The sequence below is a fragment of the Oreochromis aureus genome, linkage group 14 (genome assembly GCF_013358895.1).
Source record: "Oreochromis aureus strain Israel breed Guangdong linkage group 14, ZZ_aureus, whole genome shotgun sequence".
In the NCBI taxonomy this organism is placed as follows: Eukaryota; Metazoa; Chordata; class Actinopteri; order Cichliformes; family Cichlidae; genus Oreochromis; species Oreochromis aureus.
Window position 1 is genome coordinate 11558500 of NC_052955.1, and position 20562 is coordinate 11579061.

Genomic DNA, 20562 nt, shown 5'->3' on the forward strand with positions numbered 1-20562 from the left:
GATTGACAGGTGTGCTGGCACAGGCTGCTGTAGCCAAGCTCTGATAATTCCAGCAATCTAACAGGACCAGAAAAGTCAGGAAATTTGTGAAGCTGTATTTTTATCAGATTTGACTGGTGATTCAGGTTTTTATGTCTGTATATAAATACTGAAACTTAAGTTAATTTAAAAGATAACCTGCTAAACATGTACCTGGAGGCTGCCAAGTGCAAACACATGCACAGAAGGATTTTTCTAATAATCGTGACTTTTATATTTTTAGTTACTAATGCAAATAAAATATGAGTGGGATTAATTGGCAGGTTTTCGTGTTGACAGGAAACTCCAGTCTGTCTTAGCTCAGGTAAGGTTTTACAATACTTTTCTTAAACATCAAGAAAACACCAGTTTCTAGAAATGCTTGCACAAATGGCATTGTCATTTCATCCACTACTTTGAATGAATGAATATTGGATGGTTTACGATGACATTGGTACATTTGGTTATTCTTGCTCCCCAGAGGATGAGACCTTCTAGTTCACGAGTTGACATATTTGGTTTGCTGTGCTCTGAATTAGCAAATTATGAAGGCAATTTATACCAGCTACCAAATCCTAATCTAACATATTAAACATGGTTAGAAAAAAAAGTCTGCTAAACAGTAGAGTATTAGCACTGTCACATGCTAGCTTGTAGATGTTAGGAAAACAGAGCTATTGTTTTAACATTGTATTGTCTGAGGCCTCATATCTCTCAGTGACTTTAGTCAAAAGGTCATCACAAAGTCTAAGCTTGGTTGCAGTCTATTGATTTCCTTTCACAGTGCTGCACTCTACACTGAGGGCAGCATTTTCTGCTGTCTACAAATTCCTGCACTAAAAGGCAGTTAACCTCCTGTAGTCCATGCTTCTCACAGTCATTGTTGACCCATTCATTCATCATCAGCCAAACCCCAAAGCTTTCATGGCTCATTTGAGGACTGTGGAGCAGAAGTGGCAGCTCTGTGAACCAGCAGCAGCAGCACCATGCTAACAAATAGCACAACACACATGTAATTAAAACTTAAGACATTCTCTAAAATAATAGGGAAAGACTAAGGGTTATGTGAGACTGAAAGACCATAGCTGAAACCTCTCAGCCCAACACCAATAAATAAAACCTTAGATTAATGCTGAATTGAATCACTTTCCTCCAGCACTGATGCCAGACACAGTAAGAATATATTTCTGAGCAGTTCACCGCACAGACATGTCAGATTTTGAAAAGTTTATGATCCAGCTCAACGTGATCTGCATCTCAAAAGATGCAAAGAAGATAATAGCTGTAGAGCTCCAGAAATACCAACCCATTAGAGGTAGAAAAGGAGGGAGAAAAGAGAGATAGTGAGAAAGAGGGGACTGAAGCAGAGAACAGAGACAGATCTATAAATAGGCCTCCCTGCAGCCTGTGAATAGACAGTGAGTAGACCAGAGACATCAATGTGACAGCCCCTCCACTGTAGAGACTATCTGCCTCTGTTTTAGTGGTAAGAGTTCATATCCGTGGTTAAAACACTCTGATTCATCAGTTTTACCCCCAACTGAGCAAACTAAAAAACGGCATGGAAATAACACAGATTATACAAACAATCGACTCTGATCTGTTTTACTTGAAGTTCATTCCACTGTGCTATTATGTTTTCTGGTGTCATTAAGTTATGATAAGTCACAGAAGGCTGCAGACTCTTTTGGGCACAGAGACAGCTGTTATGCATGGCTGCTGCAAAATGAATTATTCAGGCTAACATTTAGACTTTGTATTATTTATCAAAAAGTGCCACAGTGTTCAGCTGAAGGTTTTAAGCGACTATTTTAGGGAGCACTCGTCCCCAAACATTCCAAGATACATTGCACCTCTCCATCTGGCTGCAGTACACAGCCCTCTGCTGTCTGGAGTTTTTTTTTTTTTTTTAATTATTTGGTTACAGTTGCTTTCCTGCAATTTCTTTTAATACTAAGGGAATATTCCAACCTACAGAGTATAGCATAATCAACAAAAGTTTGTAAAATTAATCCAGTCCATTTGCTGTCTGCATGTTTGGTTAGGAGCTCAAATTTCAGGAACATTATAGCCATTAACATAACAATTTGCTCAGACTTCCTTATTTAAGCTTTACATTTTATTCTCTTCAACTGCAAAGGGTACAGTTATAATTTCAATGGATAGTTTTCCCATTTGGACTTTCTCAGGTTGGTGAAATGGTGTGCTGGCGCTGGCACTATGGCAAAAATAATACAGTCCTGCTGATGGAGGAGACAAAGAAGGCAGAGAGCAATTGGAATCAAAAGTAAAACAATGAGGGGCTTTAAGGAGCATCCACACATGAAGCAATTCACTTGTGCATGATGCTTTGTTACTAGTGGATATTCCAGGCTACTGTTGCCTAAGTAACCTCTAATGTATTTACCACTTTGTGAATGGTATCTTTTGCTTTCAGTAGTAGTTGATTCAATTACCTCAAAGTTAAGAAAAGTTTAACTTTGGTTGATGCCACTAAATATCGCTGACTTTCTATGGACTCTGGTTGCCACGTCAGTGCTAGTTGATTCCTGTGTGATTGCCCTTTTGGGACCTGGGAAGACAGTTTGCATTATCTTAACTATCAATCAGTGTTGTGAAACAGAAAGCAATCTGGTATTTGTGAAAGCAGTGCTGGTGTCTGTTGCCACCTAATGATTTATCCATTGTTTGTTAGCAGAAAACAAATTTATGGGAAGTTAAAATAAAATTTTCATTTCCAATAAAAGCTGGTAAAATTCATTACATGGACAAAAATACTGGACCACCTACACCTATAGGAGCTGCTCAGCCATTGAAACAGCCAACAAAACTCCTGGTGCACAACATTTCCTTTGAACTCTCTGTGCAACCATGTGTAAAGTCTGGTTTAAAAGACGTTTGGTTCTCCAGAGAAAAATAAACCCTTTTAATCCCCAAGAAGTCCATGACCATATCTTAGCTGGCGAGACAGTGATTTGCCTCAAGTTGGCATTAAAGGAACAGCTTTTAGCTTTTGGCATTTTAGAGCCAGTTTACAGCCATGAGCTTGATCAGCACTTAGCGAGTGAATCGTGGCAAAGTAAAAGACCCTTCAAGTCAGCTCAGGATTCAAAGAAGTGACTGATGGAACTACACAAGAATCATTTCTTTTCTAATTTTTATTTATAGTTGTAGGAACAAATTCAACTTTAATTTTGACAAGTCACCTGTTAATGAGGCTCAACATAACCTTTACAAAACTGTAGTTATCACAAACTCTTGAAAACGAGGTTTGAATGACAAAACAGTCCCAGATTGTTATGTTGCACTCTGTACTGTGAATCATGTATGTTATAGGTCCACGGCGACAGCAGACATGAGTGTATTTACTATAATGCTGAGCATAAGTAAAATGACAAGTTGATGTGGAGGTGACGCTGGAACGCTGTTTGCATGCTGTGCACTTTTCACACTGTGAAAAGTGTGACTTTTAAAATGTACAGTATCGGTTACATTGATAAGACGCAACGTTTTCTGTAAAGGCAAAGGTTCTCTGTTTCTGGTTTGAGTAGCACTTTTCAGTTTCACTACCACTAGCTGAGAGGTTTGCGAGCATTTACAAACAAGTATGTGGCAGCTTGCTAGGCATCAAAGCAATCACAAGGAGGTCTTCAGTGCAGCACCCACTTTATTACCAATTTCACCTAATGATTGCCAGCAACCACTTGTCAACTGGGGAGTAGATATCATCCTCTATCAACCACTGACCGGTCTTTAAGTTTGTGTGACTGGGGTCTAATATGTGCAGATTAGCCATTTAGCTGTATCTTAGCGATGTATGAATAAATGTGGTTAGGGTTATTTGGCAGTTAGCTGTTAGCTGATCTAAATAAAAGCAAGCATTTTAACAGTCAGCCCAGAAGTTTGGATGAATAAACCAATGTTATCTAAGACAGGAGATATTTGGCAGCTTATGTCATTGTAATGTTGTTGGTAGTAACTACAAAATATAGATCAGTGCTTTGTGGGGGCTGTTTTGTGGACTAAGCCACTGAAAAATGCATGCTAAGTTAATGTTGCCTGTCTGGCCTAGGACAAAAGAGATCCCTCCCTTCTTATTCTCAAGAGTTTAACTTCCTGGTTAATTAAAAGTTGAGCATTGCTCACTGCCACCCTGCAGAGGAGAGAAAAGACTGAAGGCACAAATGGCTGGCTACATTTCAGAAAGTCTTTTGCCTTCTGCATGCTTTTATTATGTAATTTAGATTGTTTTTTTGTTGTTGTTTTTTTAAAATATCTGTTTCTGATATGTCTGCTTATTATAACAGGTTCTACTCAGCACTGCTTTATTACAATTAGCCCTCCAGGTGCCAAATACCTGGTGCCAAATTATACCTTAGTGTTTGTGGGTCTGTCTGGTGTCTGAGCCAGTGAGTCAGTATGTATGTGGGCTCAGGGGATTCCCCTGAGAGAAGTAGAAGAAAACCCCCTCCTTCACGGTGCAGCCTCAAGGGGATGTACAGTTCCACTGACAGCAGGGCAGTGGGGTCAGTTGTGGTGAATAACAGGCAGAGAGGGTGACGTGGAGCTGCCTGGGTCTGAAGGGGTGAAACATAGCATGGCGATAGGAATAGGAGATTAATGGGGAGAGGAGAGCCAGGGGTTGTTGTTTCTGAGGCTGAAATGCAGCTGGCTCTGAGTGTGGAAACTGAAGGGAGTCTGGGTGTGGAAGTAGACAGTGAAGCAAAGTTTCCCCTGACCAGCAATGAAACAATGACTGTACAGTTACAACCCAAAATAATGGCTCCATTACACTCTGAAACAGACAGAATAGAATAGAATAGAATAGAATAGAATAGAATAGAATAGAATAGAACAGAATAGAAAAACAGATTACATACATTATTTCTCAGCAGTGGGAGCTGAGGAAAAAGAGCAGTCATACAGTGAAGTTATTACTCTGTATGAAAGCAGTATTGTGCCGTTGCATGGCAACAGTTTCCACAGAAATCTTTGCTCAGAAACACTCCTCTTTGGTCTTCACATAACTGCAGCGAGCAGAAAAATGGGCTGACTGCAGGAATACAAATGAACCATTTTAGCTTGCAGGGGCTAAAGAGTTATGTCTTTTACAGGGAAGCTAAAGCATAAGATGTAACCTGGAGTCTAGCCTTCTGTTGTATTTCACATCCCAACCATTTCTGTATCATGACTGCACTGTATTAGTGGATACAGTCCACATCGGACATAGAATAAAATGTGCAGTTTCTACAATGAAGGCAATAATTAAAGAAATGAAACCTTTCTAGACTAAAGGCCCTTCGTTATAAACTTACATAAGAGACAGAGAATTTGTAAAGCATTAATTTTATGTCTTGTATACTGACCTGACATGAAGATATACAGTTGTGGTCAGAAGTTTGCACACACTCATAATGAGGATGAATGTTATGGTGATTTGGGGGTTTTAATGATGTCTTGAAACTGTTCTTTTACAGAGTGGAATGACTGTACAGCATGTATCTTTAGTGAGTTTAAAAAACATGATTTTGGCACACAGATTTTATTTTATTTTTTCTCTTAGCCATGCTGGATCAAAAGTATATATACAGCCTCAAATATATGTATAAACTCACTGAAGACCTGTTAACCTCTCATTAGTGATCCTGATTAACCGCAACTAGTAGTTTGTCATCGCCAGCAAAAAAGGATTTGTTCGACAGCACTCACTGGATTGACCGATACTCAGAACAATGGGAAAGTCCGAAGGAGATTTAAGGAAAAGAGTTTTAGGCCTCTGAAACATTTGTAAACAACCGAGTACAAGTAAAAGTACAAGTTATTTGGATCTGTCACCACTTTGCTAAGATCTAGAAGAAGAGCCAATCTCTCATCCTCAGGTGAGAGGAAATTGGTTAGAAACAACCCAGGAACCACCAAGACTCAAGCATGCCATGAACTGGAAACTGCTGTAGCAACACAGTGAAGCGAGTTTTACCTCTCTGTGGACTAAAAGTGTGCCGACCAAGAAAGAGGCCCCTGCTGCAAAATCTAAACCTTGAAGCCCAACTGGAAATTACAGCTGCCCACAGTGATGACAGTAATCCAACAATGAAATAACAACTAAAGCTGTTCTCAAGTGAGGGTAGCTAGCATTTAGGAAGACTGTTCTTTGGTCTGCATTATGATTTTAGATTTAGCTATTGTTTGTTAATATATTAGGAAACCTTCGTTTCAAAGATATTTAATCATAACTGGAGATGCAATTAAGTGGTTTGTTGTTCTACCATCCATACTATTAGTGTGTTTAAGATCACTGTCCCGCTGAAGAATGAAACTGTTGCCAATCAGATGGTTTTTTAGATAGTATTGCATGGTGGATCAAAATGGGATACTTTTCTGTGATCATAATTCCATCAGTTTTGACAAGATCCCCAACACCACTGACTGAAATGCAGCTCCACTCCATGACAGAGCCTCCACCATGTTTTACATATGGCTGTAAACACACACTGTTGTATTTTATCCTGACCTCCTCCGTACTGATTACAGTTTAAATCAGAAATTAAAAATCTGGATTTTCCAAGACCTGTTGTCTCTGACTTGATTTGGTGTAACTTCTTTCTTAAGACTGGCTTGTCTCTTAAGGAAATTTTCCTATTCCACTTCTATCAAAGTTTGGATATAATATTCTCAACACTAAGCATTCCTGGGAGGAGCTCAGCTTTGCTGCCAACTTGGCACTTACTGCTAACAGTGGTTTTAGAAAGATCGTGCAGTCAGTGACCACTCTCTATCGTGTGTTTAGGGAGTCACCATCACGTGAAAAAAAGTTTCCACAGGACTTTATGCAATCCTGTGTAAAACAAAGTACACCAATGATTCAATAGGTTGTAGAACCACCTTTAGCAGTGATATCTTGAAGTAATCAGTTTCTGTATGACTTTATCAGTCTCTGTGCATTGTGCAATATGGCCAAACACTTTGGCCTTATCTGTCCAAAGGACATTATTCCAGAAGTCTTGTGGTGTGTTCAAATGCAGCTTTGCAAATCTCAGGTGTGCTTCCATGTTGTTTTTATAGAGAAGCCATACTTCCTCAGTCTTTTTTCTAATTGCAGTTTTATGAACTTTAACATTTAACTTGCTAACTGAGGCCTGTAGAGTCTAAGTTTGGATATTAATAGTTTCTCTGAGCATTGCACAGTCTGAGATGGAATATCCACGTCTTTAAAGATTGTGGGATTGTGTAACACACCTGAATGCCCCAGACCAGCAAACTGACAACATTTCGGCTTTTCATGCTCACTTGCTGAAGACTAATTAATCAAGTGGATTTGATTATCAGCACCTGGTTGCTACTTACCCTCTTAATACCTCTCGTAGCAGTAAGGATTTTTTTTAACACAGGGTACTGTGCAGATTCTCTCGTTTACATGGCTGTATATGTCGAGTCCTATGGTGAGCTCATAGCTAAACTCAGAAAATACTTTTGACAGTAATGGGACCACTCTCTCTGTGTCATAATTTATATCACTGCTATTGCATTTTTAAAATGTAACAGATTAGTGTTAGCTAAAAATAAATAAATAAAGACTACCATACATTTTTATGAGTAACAGGTGATAACAAGGAGTATAAATTGTCGACAAGTGAGCAAAAAGATTAACATCATTAATCGGGCCAGTCTTTCTTTTGGTTACAAACTGAGATTAAGCTGTTTTTTGTTATGTAATATTAAAACAGAGTTACTAAGATTCTGGAGCATTAAAGTAGATTTATTAATTGAAAGAAAAGGGGGTTAATTAGCTTTAGCTGTTACGCTCTGGTGATAATTTCTCTCCATTATTCTTTCAGATTTAACTCATATTTATAATGTTGTACTTTAAACTGTGCCACTTTTTTTCTGCAAGCCAGGAAATAGAATATTTAGATTAAGCCTAATCCAGTTGAAATCAAACCTGTTTAATGGACAATGACAAACTCATCCTGATATTTAATGTAATTATTCCTGTTTTGAAAGTGTAACTGTTAATTAGATTTGACACTCTGTGTTAAAGTCATCGCATTATATCACTGTCTGATTTAACATTTCCTTTGTCTGACTCAAAATAAAAGCCCTCTGGCTGATCGGTGGACATGCATGGGGTTTTATTGAGAAACATGTGCAGGAACATCTTTTTTATTTGAAAAAAAAAATATGTTGAAAGATTACCAATAGCTCAATAGCTCATCCTGTGAAACATGGGTGCTAAATCAGGTATTCTACCACAGCAGCGTAGAGGGAGAAGAGAGATGTGAAGAGTATGTTTTGTCTGATTAAGATGGTCAGATAGATGAAGATGAAGATGAGAGAGACAGATGACTTCATGATCTATTGATAGAGCCAGTCTAACATCTCATCATGTAGTTATGTCACCTTAGAAGCAAGAAACAACTCATCAAACCCAAGCTATACACCTTTATCTGGAGCTCCTTTAACAATGTGAGCTCTGTGTTTGAGCTTCTCCATCGCAGTCACATGGTGCCAGCTTAAATCTCTTTTATTGGTCTTTACCTTTTCTTTTTTTTTAAACTCTCTACTTGTTGCCTTTGTATCTTTTCCATATTCTGCTGTTCAGACTATCAGAGATATTGTTCCACCTACTACACGCACCCCAGAAAAACCTTCAGCCCACCTGTACTACAGTGAAGCCTACCTCTCTAAATCCAGCTCAGTGCGATAAACTTGAAATCTGTGCTGATCAGGGCGTTGTGCTGTTACTGTGAAGCTGTGATGGTGATGGGCAGTGGCACTCTTGCTCAGGGATTTTAAATTTTGCAGCATCACGCCTCGTCCTCACTACTGAAACATCTATTTTTGCTGCACAAGAAGAGAGGAGGGTTGTGATATAATACACTCCAGATAGAACATCTTAACAGTGGCAAACCAGGTCTTTACAAATTTCATTACAATCACATGCACAAGGATCAGTACTGTTATGAGTCTAAGGACTGTCTTTATTGATGTAAATTTAATTAAGAATATATAAAATATCCTTAAGCTGAAAAATATAGAGAGAATCGTTTTTTCTTACTCCTGAAAGAGAAAAATGATCAATTTACAGCAAATTTATAAAATAGATCTCAAAGAAATTACTGTATTCACGTTTGTGTGTCAATGCTCATATAACCGTATAAAATTTTAGAAAGCTGTTTTTGAACTACTGTAATGGTGAGGTGGATCTGTAGCTGATTGTTAGAGCAGTGTCCATGGTGCTAAATCGTCTATAGCTTAAGGGTCCTTCAGCAGGGCGGGTTATTGAGTTTGAGCTTGTATAATTGCTGCATAATGCTTCCCTCTACTGGTCAAAAGCATGAAGAACAGCCGATATTCAGAATCATTAGAAATGGTGGTAATGAAGAAGTGTGCATTTACGCGTGCACAGCTGTAGCAGCCACTGATAGTTAAATGGCGTCAACCTCCTAGAAACATTCAAATAAAAGTCATTATGAGGTAATAGGTTTTCTCAAGGCTGCCATCTAGTGTTTAATATTCAACACAACAAAACTAAATGTGACAGAAGAAACGTGATTCAGTCATTGTTTCAATAGTATATATTTTGTTATCTTCACCAGCTGTAGGAAAATGTAAAAATATCTTCATCTTCATGGAGTATATTTACTTTTTTAAGTCTGGATGGAAGATAATATCATCTTTTTCTGTATTTTCATGCACTACAAATCTTTACGTGAATATTCAGTAAATCACAAAATGACCACAATCTTCTCCTCTAATGTCAGAAGCAACAACAAACAAAAGAATTAAGAGAAAAAGACACAAAGAAATGTACAAAAACATACTTTCTGTGTTTTAAATCCACATGAGCCAGATTAATCAGCACTCTCTGTAAAAGCTTCATCTTCATACAAGTCCTCCAACTCTCCTTCTCTGCTTCCCTCTCTGCTGACTTTCCTGCAGGCGATAAATGCTCAGTCATGTCGTTGAAGGTGCAGCACTATGTGAGATTGCATGTGAGGAAGAGGAGGGAGGAGGGGCCACACTAGACTAGAAATGTTATGGCGTACTCGTCCTTCACAGCACAGCTCATCACTTGCCCCCCAACGTCGACCTCAATAGGAGGCAAGAGGGAGGAAAAGCCAACACAAAGCAGTTGTCAACAACGCCATGTGTCCTTTTATTTTTGGTACAGCTCGTTGCTGAGAGATTTGTGTTGTCTTGTTCCTCCTAAATCCTCTTAAGGTCGAACAAACAACTGATGAGCTGCACTAAGTATGAAGCATCTGAGCTCAGCCTAAATGCTTAAAATTTACCTCAAGGAAGGATGAAGGTGAGACGAAGACCCCAGTAAGCCCCAAGAACCACTGTAAGAAGGAGATGTGACGTAAGAGGCCAGGATTTAAAGTTTGTAATGCAGTTTATGACAAACACAAATTTTACTTTAGAAACACTGGAGTTGGTTGTGGACAGAAATTTGGGGGAAAATTGCGTTTTTTGCTTGAGAGTTAGATTAAAAATTTGATGATAGCTATATATCTGTTTATATTTTTTAATATGAAGCTACAGCCTGATACTGGCTTAGCATAAATACAAGAGAAGTAGGGGAACTGCTGATCTTAATTCTTTCAATCTGTGCAAAAGAAAATAAGATGATTTTTTAGCTATTTTTTCCCACCAATTTTTTTTCCAGTGACTGAAAAACTCTTGAGCGTACAAGCAGTCAAAATAAAATACAAGCAATAGACTAAGAAACAGAATAAATCTACTTCTGTGATTTTCCATTAATAATATATTAATAATAAATTGTCATTTGTGCAGGATTTAAAAAAAAAATGTTTAAAAAACCCATTTGTTAGTATTATACCATGATAATGAGTTGGAAGATGAACCTGGCTCAGGCTAAACATGAAGTTAATTCTGACCTGGATCACAGTGCCGCACTACGTCATCCCTCCAAGAAGATCAATCTAAAGAGTTTTGATCTTCTTTAAGCTGGCTGGAGCGCTAATTAATACCTTTAAGAGTGTGGAATATTTCTGCCTTTAATTTGAATTTAAAAAGCGATTCAGCATTGCCATTATTAGCTCAAATTATCAGAAGATTTCAGCATTTACTCATCACATGTGTCAGATGGGCTCCACATATTTTGCTGGGTGGGAGACTGCAGCTCTCTGCTGTAGTACTGCTGGTGGCTGGGTAAGTGTGGAGGAGGATGTAGCTTCTCATCTCTTCTCATGGAGGTGTAATTAGCTGTGCCCCCCACAGACCGTTAATGGAAAACAAAAGCAGCGCAGCCACTACCGCTGCCACAGGGGCTCCCACTTAGCTTATCAGGAGAGGACAAATGCTTTTATCTGCCTCCTGCTCGTTTAAGGACACAACAAATACAGTGTAAGAGCTACTCGGTATTTGAAGATTAATGCTCTTGATATGCTGGAGCTGTAGATCTCCTGTGTGTAATATGTGAAAGAGACTCTACATATGAACTGATCTATTTTTATCCAAGCATCTGCTCGCTGCTTTGCTTTGTTAGCGGCCTAATCGCAGAGCTGGCAGTCTGGCAGAGCGGCGCAGGCAGGATTTGCAGAGTAGGCTACTTACGTAAGAAGACCTCCAGGGGCAGACATGGACCTCTCCGCCCGTCTGCCCTGACACTCAAAGGGATTACTGAAAGACCGCTTCCTCAGCATGGACTTCACAAGAATCTGAGGGACATCAGAGAGAGTATCAGTGAATTCCCATTTGGTTTACATTTTTGGTAAACTGTTGAGCTGCAAATCTTAGTTTTTAATTCTATTATATAATGAAAAATTAATTTAAAAAATTATCCCAATTACTGCAATTCTTATTGTTAAACATGCAATATGTCTTCTAATGCATGTTTCTGGAGGCAGGAAGTCTGAGCACTTCAAAATTATAATAACCCACTGATTTTTAACCATTTTTCAGTTACTTTTGTGTGCTTTCTCTCTGATTTTTCCCACCTCCTGAGTGGTTCTTGGACCCTCATATTCCACCCCAATTTAAAAATAGTGGTTTTGAAGCAGAAAGGACTGAAGTCATTCAACTGTACTACCAGATGAACATTTAAAACATGCAGATGAGATGTTTCTGTTTCTTTTCAATGTTGTTGTTGTATTATTTTTACATGTTCAAATTAAAGCCACGCAATACAGTACTTTTTTTTTTTTTTTTAAATCAGCAGCCAGCTGCAGGTACTGTGATCTTTGCATGATCAATCAGATGTGTGCAACTCACCACAGTGGAGAGGCTGGGGATGAGTTTAATGCTGTTCTGCACCTCCTCCTCAGTGACCTCCACCACCGTGCAGTGCTCCTCCTCCAGAGGGAGAGGATTTGCACCGTTCTCTGTCACCCACGGATGGAGCTGCATCCGGACCACATATGTTCATTATAACTGATGTTGTTTCTGTGATTCTAGGATGTAGATGTGATAGATTTTGCTTCTCACCTTAATTTCTGGGATGGTGATTCTTGTTTCAGGGTTTTTATCCAGCATCCTTTCAATGAGCTCCTTCAGTTCATTACTTATTAATGGCCTGTCAAAATAAAAGAATCAGAAAAATAAGTGGATAGGAATTAAACACATTTAGTTATGTTAACATGTGACATGAAGCTACTGATGAATAATATTGTATTATACAATAATATTAAATATCAAATCATTATAGACTGAATGTTAGTAAGTTCCAAAATGCTAAACAAGTGATCACAAGTTTATAAAAGATTTAAAACGCCAGTGAAAAAACAGCTAGCTGACAGAAGAGAAATGAATTAAAGTAAAAATACAAATTACTGACTTCCCTACCTTTAACTAGATTTGATAAAACACTTATGAATGAAGAAAACAACAAATTAAAATCAAATAAATGATCAGAAACCAAAAGCAAATTGATTTGTTCCTATTTCTTGCCTGATCTCAGGAGAAATCTATTCATTGAACCTATAAGAAACTACGATTTTAACCCATACTGGTCCTACTATATTTTAGTCTTATGTATCTACATAGAACATCTACACAAACCTTGAAAGTTAAAATCTGAGCTTGTCTACAGAACAATCCTACAGTTTGCTTACGTCTCTGGAAACTCCACAGGTTTGTTCTTTATCTTGTTGTGTAGAGAAACTATGTATTCATCATAAAAAGGACACTAAAGCAAGAAAAATAGAAGAAAAGGATTCAAATGCTAAAAGATTGATGTAAAAGCATATTAATCTACAAGCATCATGCTGCAAACATGCTTACCATCCCAAAGACGAAGCAGTACAGTGTGACTCCCATTGCCCACACGTCTAATGCCTGGCAAATAAACACAAATAATCACAGTGACACCACTGAAAGGCTCTCAGCAGGTTCGCTGAGCATCACTTCTTGATACTTTCTCTCAATTAACAGAGCCTGATATGTAAAATCAAAGCATAGTTAAATCACTGATGACCAGTAGGGAAAAAGATCCTCTCACTTTTCCACTGAAGCTCTGCTCGTGTTCGGTCATCGTCTCCGGAGCCATGAAGGCCGGCGTCCCCGCTGTGCTTGACAGAAGGGCGTCTGTCCCCTCAAACTCTTTGCTCACACCAAAGTCTGCTATTTTGACGTGGCCATCATCTCCCAGCAACAGATTAGATGGTTTAATGTCCCTGTGAATAATCCTTTGGTAGTGTACTGCACAAAAAAATATATAGATTTAATATTAATCGGCCAAAAAGCATCAGCTCTGGTATATTTTAGAATGGAAAAAAATGTTATTATGATGAAATGTTGCATTTACATTTTTCCTGTTAAGTTTATTATTTATGTACAGTTTTATATTCTAAAGTTTAAAAAAAAATAACCTTTGAACTTTTTCTCTCTGATTATGGAAATCTTAAACCATTTAACACCTCGTCTGTCAATATCACAGAATCACAACTAATGGCTAAAGGTTAACGTAAAGAAGACATCGGCTCTATAAAGACATTGGTCACTGAAAGGTGAATTTTCTTTGAATAGAGACCATTTCTCAAATATTTTTCTTTTAAAGTAAACCTATTAAAATATTATCCAACAGCTTATCTGACCCAGATCACAGGGGCAGCTGTCAAAGCAGAAACGCCAGACCTCACTTCCCCAAAGACATCCTCCAGCTTTTCCAGGAGGATACCAAATCATTCCCAAACTACTGAAGAGACATAATTGAGGACCTCCTCCTCTCCAGGGTGTCTTCCTGGATATGAGACAGATCCTGACTGCTTTTGGTCTCCACACACACCTCAGCTTGATATTGTAAAAGCTCATGATGAACATATTTGCAGTTAGTAAGGTCAACTTAGTTAAGCTGCTAATCATTTTGAAATGTCTAGCTGTCACAGGGAAAGATCATTTGGGCTTAATTTCATATGGAAACAAATTGTAGACACACGTGTTCACCCATTCCTGCCTTGAGGCGTATGAGTGAAGTGAATGCAACTGAAAAGATATGTGAAATCAGATAACAAAAATGTGTCATAAAGTCTGTGTACTTACAGTACTCTATTCCAAGGACGACGTCTCTGAAGTAAAAGCGAGCCTGCTCCTCCGTTAAAGGGTTATCAGTAGGCACCTCCATCACCGGTCTGACCAACATGAGAGGTGTACAAAAGCAGAAACGTACATTAAATAGTCGTGCTGTATCTAATCATCATGGTGGCATCCCCAACTTAAAAAATCCCAATTCAGAGCTCAATAGAATACATGAAAGCACAACAACGTACCCTTTTGTCACCAATTCGAAGGCTTGAAGACAGATTAAAATCAGATTTTAATGACTTCTTGCCTTCTTATTGAAAACACAGTATTGATGCAAAATAGATTAATGAATTATAATAAATAATAAATAAATTATTGCCAACCCATGTGAAGTCCATCTTCATCAGGATCATCCAGCACCTGGAAGACACAGTAACTGATGTTTATAATTATAATTATAATTATAATTATAATATTATTATTATTATTAAATAAGTCTTTGGCTCCTTTCCCATTGCTAGTGGAGAAAGTTTAGTCTTTTTCTAGTCTATCATTCTGCACACCACAAGCACATTTTAAGCAGCACAAAGGCCAGTGACACAGTTACAGTGGTTGTTTGTTTTTAAATATCTTTTACAAAGACTGATTCAAACAGGGATATAAGAAATAGATGCTTTTGGTTTTCTACATTAATATAACCAGGAAGTGTAAATTATGAGATTAATTATGGGATGACACAGGCACAGTTAATCTGGCATGTTTTTCATTGGCAAGAGCAACCAGGGCTCAGGCACAGGGTGAACATGCAAACTCCACACAGAAGACCAGTCAGTACTCGGGTTCGAACCCACTGCTGTGAGGCAACATTGCTGCCCTCACATGGTGGCTAACCTCTGTTAAATCTACACTGTAGGTACATTTTAACCCCAAACCCCTCTGATATCTTAAGATGTAACCTGACATGCAGCTCTCTGAAAATGTACCCACACCTCTCATTGATTCAGGCTGCAACTATTGTGATTGGCCTATTTTCTACTCCTCCTGTGCATTTCCAGCCTCATTTTTTTGTGTGTATCAGTAAGAAAATAACAACATTGCCTCAGCATAATATCTCCACAAATTCTTGAAGGGAGATTTTGAAAAACGACTGAAGTGAATGTGAGGGAATGTTCAAAAATGTGGAAAAACCTGAGCGATAGATATGTTTTCCTCCAGAGAAAAAAACCCCAAAACCTGACCACAGCAAAGATTAAGGACCCACCAGGGAAATACATCAGAGGTTTTTTTATTTGTTTCTATTGTGGCTGGCACCACATAAAATACTGGGCCATGACCACAATGTAATTAACACTACACACAGGGATGAATGCTGGCAACCGTGTCAACCACATACATAGGTTACGTCATAAGCTCTACAAAGATTCATTGCCGAAGTCTAAATCAGCCGTGAGATGTTTCCATCACTGCATACTGGAGTTGGACCTTACACCAGTGGATAATGCAGAATCATTTCACCCAGCTATTAATGTTTATGGTACCCAACTGAAGACAAAAAACAGATGTGAGCAGATTTTTTTAGTCCATTGCTGGAAGTTTGAAGCTGTCAACAGCAGGGACAACTTTAGAAGTTGCTTGTCATGTTATCATCACTGCTAGAAAGAATAAATATCAGTGATTACTAAAGAGTGAATCCATGGGAGAATTCAAGACAAAAGCCAGATATTAACATACATTAGTGTGTATGTTTTCCATTGCAAAGGGGCTTAAGCCACCCACCAATACTATCTAATATCTGCCTTTTTCCTGGGTCAAATAACAGCTCATGATACAAAGCATGTTGAAGACGTCACTTCTGTGGGGAATCACTCTGTGACTCTGTGTAAGCCACCATTTCCGTGTACCTCTGCTTGAACCTTAATCCAACATATTATCCAATCACCATAACATTGTCTGGCCTCCGAGTTGCATTCTGCTCTTTATTAAAAGCAGAAAAAGACTTTTCTATTATAAAGTGTTTATTGCATTCAATACCGCGCGCACTTCATCACATTTTATGGTGAATGTGGTGAATATGACCTTTAATAGCAAAAGGAAAAAAAGCAAGTTTCAAAAGTCCAAAGGTGTAAAACTAAAAAACAACTTTCATTCAAAGTTGAAATGTTTGTTGTGTTTATTTCTGTTGTTCTAAGCTTCCAATGAGATTGTAAGACTGAGTCCTTGTACCAACCTCGACCAGTTTGACAATATTATGATGGTCCAGTTTCTTCAGGATGGCGATCTCCTTGTACACGCTCTCCAGAGGCAACACGGCTTTAGGGAACGGATCCTGCTGTGACTTTGACCCTGAGGTTGGCAGGCGGCCTGGAATGCGTACACATACATACACATCACCACTACAACCACAGCAAAAATGCCAAGAGGAAATTAATGATTGATAACTATGAATACTTTTGCACTCACGCAAAAATCCACACTGCCTCATCAGCTTCTTCTTTGAAACTACTTTCATTGCCTAAATGAATTAAATAAAGCAAATTGTGGTAATAAAGGCAAACTGACATGTAAATACTGAAGTGTAGTTTAATCTTTTGACTTACATAGTGCTCTTCTGAATCTTCATTATAAGCCAATTTCACTACTCCATATGAACCCTGGAGTGAAACACCAAAGGCAAACGGGTTCATAAATCGCATTTCCTCACTTCTGTATATGTATATGTTGTATCATATTTTTAATTTACCTTTCCAATCTCTTCCTTTAGTTTATACTGGTTGAGGTGGATACAGTCCTACATAAATGAAGGATAGAATTCCATTATCTGATAAGTAAAATATCAAATTATTTAAAATTTATGTGAAAATTATCTAAAAACTCCTCACATCAACGCCAGTGATTGACACGCGTTTGGTCTCAACGGTTGGCTGTCGGGCCATGCGGCTCCCTCTCTCCTGCAGAGACAGTTTCCTGTCTGAGAGGCGAACTCGGTTGGTGTTGGTGGTCCTTGGACCACCCGACCTGTAGCCATTAGGAGGGGTTAAACGGTTGGCGGCCACGTTCATGGCTGCCACCAATTCGGCAAGCTCGCCGTTGTTCTCCGATTCCAGCTCTGGCCTGCTCATGGTGTCAGCGCTCATGGTGTCAGCGCTCATGGTGGTTAACTCTGACTCACTCACAGCTCAGCATCCCAGAGATGTTTTGCTGAAGGGCTAGAGGACGCATCATCCTGCTGACAGGTTGAAGCAGAAACAGAGGCATGGCAAGATTTTGATATTGAGATCTTCCAAAGTAGTGCTTTTTAAATGCTGCCTCTAATGTTACCAGTCTTTACACCAGACCCTGGCTGGCTGGAAGTTTGGAAGAATGTACTACTGCATAGCCTCTATCAAAATATGTTGCTTCTGTTTTTTGAACAATGCTTCTGTGTTTACACTTGCATTATCTCTGATTCGTGCAAAAGTTCCACTGCATCTTAATGCAATATTTACATGTTAATACACAGTATTGCTGGCTGTGACCACAACAAGAGTCAGTGCATCAACAGCTGTGGCAATGCGGTACAATGTTGCTCATTAAGACAGAAATTAAAGGAGCAGGTTTTCCAGCCTTGTTAGAGTCTGTACAGACAGATTGTGGGATTTTGGCTGAAGCCTCGGGGTGACACTGTCACTGTAGCTGTAACTCTGACCTTCTGACTTTCTTTGTATTTGTTTAGATAAAACTATAATGATGTGGTGTGTCCGAGCATCTGGTTATATTTTCGCCTTAAATACAAGATAGATAAACTGAAATAATGACTGGTTTTTGCTATTAAAAGTAAATCTGAAGATGACAAAAGTACAAGAAGATTATGTTATCAGTTTTAATCCTTCCTGTGTACCTTCTTTAGATATGTCTTTATTTATATGCAAACATTTAATCATATAGTACACCATAATGCAGCCAGGTCACCACAAGATTTCTCACCTTTTTTGACAAAAAAATTACATATACAAACATACATTTGAATTGATCCCAAATTCTCCTTACTTTTATTAAAAGAGCAGGATGCCTTGATATTTTTAGATTTAATTTCTGCACCAAGGCCTGAGCTAGAGTTGCATTGTGGGTAATGTAGGCACCAGTTTTTTAAAGACAAATTTGTGGAATAAAGAAGAAGCCCGGCAATGCTGTTTCTGCATAAGATGATAACATAAGCAATTTGATGTTAAAGTGTCACATGAAAATGTGGTGAATATGGCCTTTAATAGCAAAAGGAAAAAAAAGGAAGTTTCAAAAGTCCAAAGGTGTAAAACTAAAATGGGCTCTTATGATCTGGGTGAGGTTTTCAGATCATAAGAGTCAGCAGGAGCCAAAACAGACTTGTTGACAAAGGACAAAAGGAAAGACGTGACTAATTATATACAGAGGACTGATTACACAACAAGACAATTAAGACAGGGCGGGCAATCACAAACAAGGACACTCAGACAGGAGAAGACAAGTCACACATGGAAAATATCAGACGATGAGATAAAGTGAAGATGACACACAGGGAGGAGAAACTACCAACATAAGGTAAGACAGAGAGGAAAAGACACAGAAACACTGGGACACTGCAAACACAAGAAGGAATAAGAATAAAATCCAACCAGGAACCAGAACCCAGAAACAGAAACAGAAAATGATGTTTTTCCTGCACCCTGTAACACTGAAAGCCACATCACGCCAAACACTAAGCACAACATGACTGCACCGTTAACATGAACATAAACTCTCTCAGGAGTCTTTGCAGTCTTAGCAAAAAACTGCCCGGGATCAAAACAAGTGACTGTTCACTTGAGGTCGGTGCAGTGATAACTAATGAGACAGTGAATAATCACAATACTTCAAACTACAGCTCCTCTACTGAGAAAGAAAAATCACAATTTCATGGAGGAGCAGAAAAATGAAAAGAGATGTGCTGAAAAGTGAAATGACAGCATTTAGCACATCGTGTCAAAATAAGAGTTTCACATCAGTGATTTTGTTTTAATAACTAGCAAAATTAAAATTAAATTGATTGCTCTGAAGCCATACTTCAGAGGACTAACTTTTAAACTTACGTACCAAGTAACTGGAAATATCAACCTAACCTTGTTTGTTAGTTGTTGTTCATCCCCTCCATGCCCTAATTACTCACAACATGCAGCAATCACAGACTCACAGGACTCTTTACACATTTTTTCAAACAATAAAATGTGTTGTGCTTTTTGTGCAAATAGAAGATCTGGTTAAGAGAAAGGTCTTTTTGTGTTTTGTAAGTTGAAATAATCCTTTGAGGAGTTTGGAGATATATAAACAATGACTTCTGCAAACTCCAGCACAAGCATAGATAAGATAAGAACTGATGTGAACAGAAACAAAGGCAAAGACACAGAAAAGGAGAAATCCTAACAATCAGAAGGTGCAGATAACCATTAACTCTTTATGAGCAAGACTTCTGTTGCCCATAATGCAGTACTGAGAACTGCAAAGCTTTTTATGAAGATCTGTAATATTTCAAGACAACACAATTTGCACATTTAAAAAGTAATGTTGTTATAAATTTTTTAAAAGGAGAAAAAGACCTATGAAATGCAAAAACCCTAAAATAACACCCTATAACCTCATTAGAACTGTCTTCAGCATACCACACACACACTAAAATACATCACTACGCAATATTTTAAAAAATTAAGTACAGGAAGAATCGTTTCCTCACCCAGTGGACATGTCCTGTGTTCAGGGCTGTGGTGGTAAATCTGAATGTTGTCTGGACATGAAGCTCCTCTCAGTCTCAGTGCAGGACTTTCACTGACGGACGGCAGCGCTGGACTTAAGGATTAACTGAGGCTACATATAGCCTCAGTTATTCTGAGGGCAGCAGTGGTCATGTTGACAGGGTGATCAAGACAGGACAAGGCTGGACAACAGAGACACACAAAACCAAGAATAATCCCACAGTGGTAGCGACAATATGTCAACAACACACACTCACACAATATGCTGCGCACTGACGTTTTCTTTTCATCCTTTACTGTGATAAATACGGCATATTTATAT

General features: G+C 38.5%; 1 protein-coding gene across 2 annotated transcripts; it reads right to left on the reverse strand.

Moving 5' to 3' along the window:
* Window positions 1-9599: 9599 nt before the first annotated feature.
* camkk1b (calcium/calmodulin-dependent protein kinase kinase 1, alpha b) lies at window positions 9600-20393 on the reverse strand. 2 transcript variants are annotated; one of them, XM_039598146.1, is made up of 17 exons: window positions 20222-20393; window positions 17382-17728; window positions 17243-17290; window positions 17100-17153; window positions 16963-17014; window positions 16730-16863; window positions 14886-14922; window positions 14748-14769; window positions 14521-14609; window positions 13481-13680; window positions 13264-13317; window positions 13095-13168; window positions 12469-12556; window positions 12256-12384; window positions 11599-11702; window positions 10311-10361; window positions 9600-9951 (listed from the first exon to the last, which is right to left on the reverse strand). In XM_039598146.1, exons 2-17 carry the CDS (start codon window positions 17649-17651, stop codon window positions 9870-9872), a joined length of 1488 nt encoding a protein of 495 aa, XP_039454080.1. In that variant the 5' UTR covers window positions 17652-17728; window positions 20222-20393; the 3' UTR covers window positions 9600-9869. The 2 variants fall into 2 exon arrangements, with proteins under 2 accessions (XP_039454080.1, XP_031590805.2); XM_031734945.2 differs by lacking the exon at window positions 10311-10361.
* Window positions 20394-20562: the final 169 nt, after the last annotated feature.

Bases quoted from the DNA above. Each gene is read 5' to 3' on its own strand.
- camkk1b (XM_039598146.1), bottom strand. From the start codon at position 17,651: ATGAGCGCTGACACCATGAGCGCTGACACCATGAGCAGGCCAGAGCTG. The intron at 14,923-16,729 runs GTTGGTACAAGG...TGTGTCTTCCAG, and splicing joins ATATTGTCAAACTGGTCGAG to GTGCTGGATGATCCTGATGA. The intron at 14,610-14,747 runs GTACGTTGTTGT...CATGTTGGTCAG, and splicing joins TTCGAATTGGTGACAAAAGG to ACCGGTGATGGAGGTGCCTA.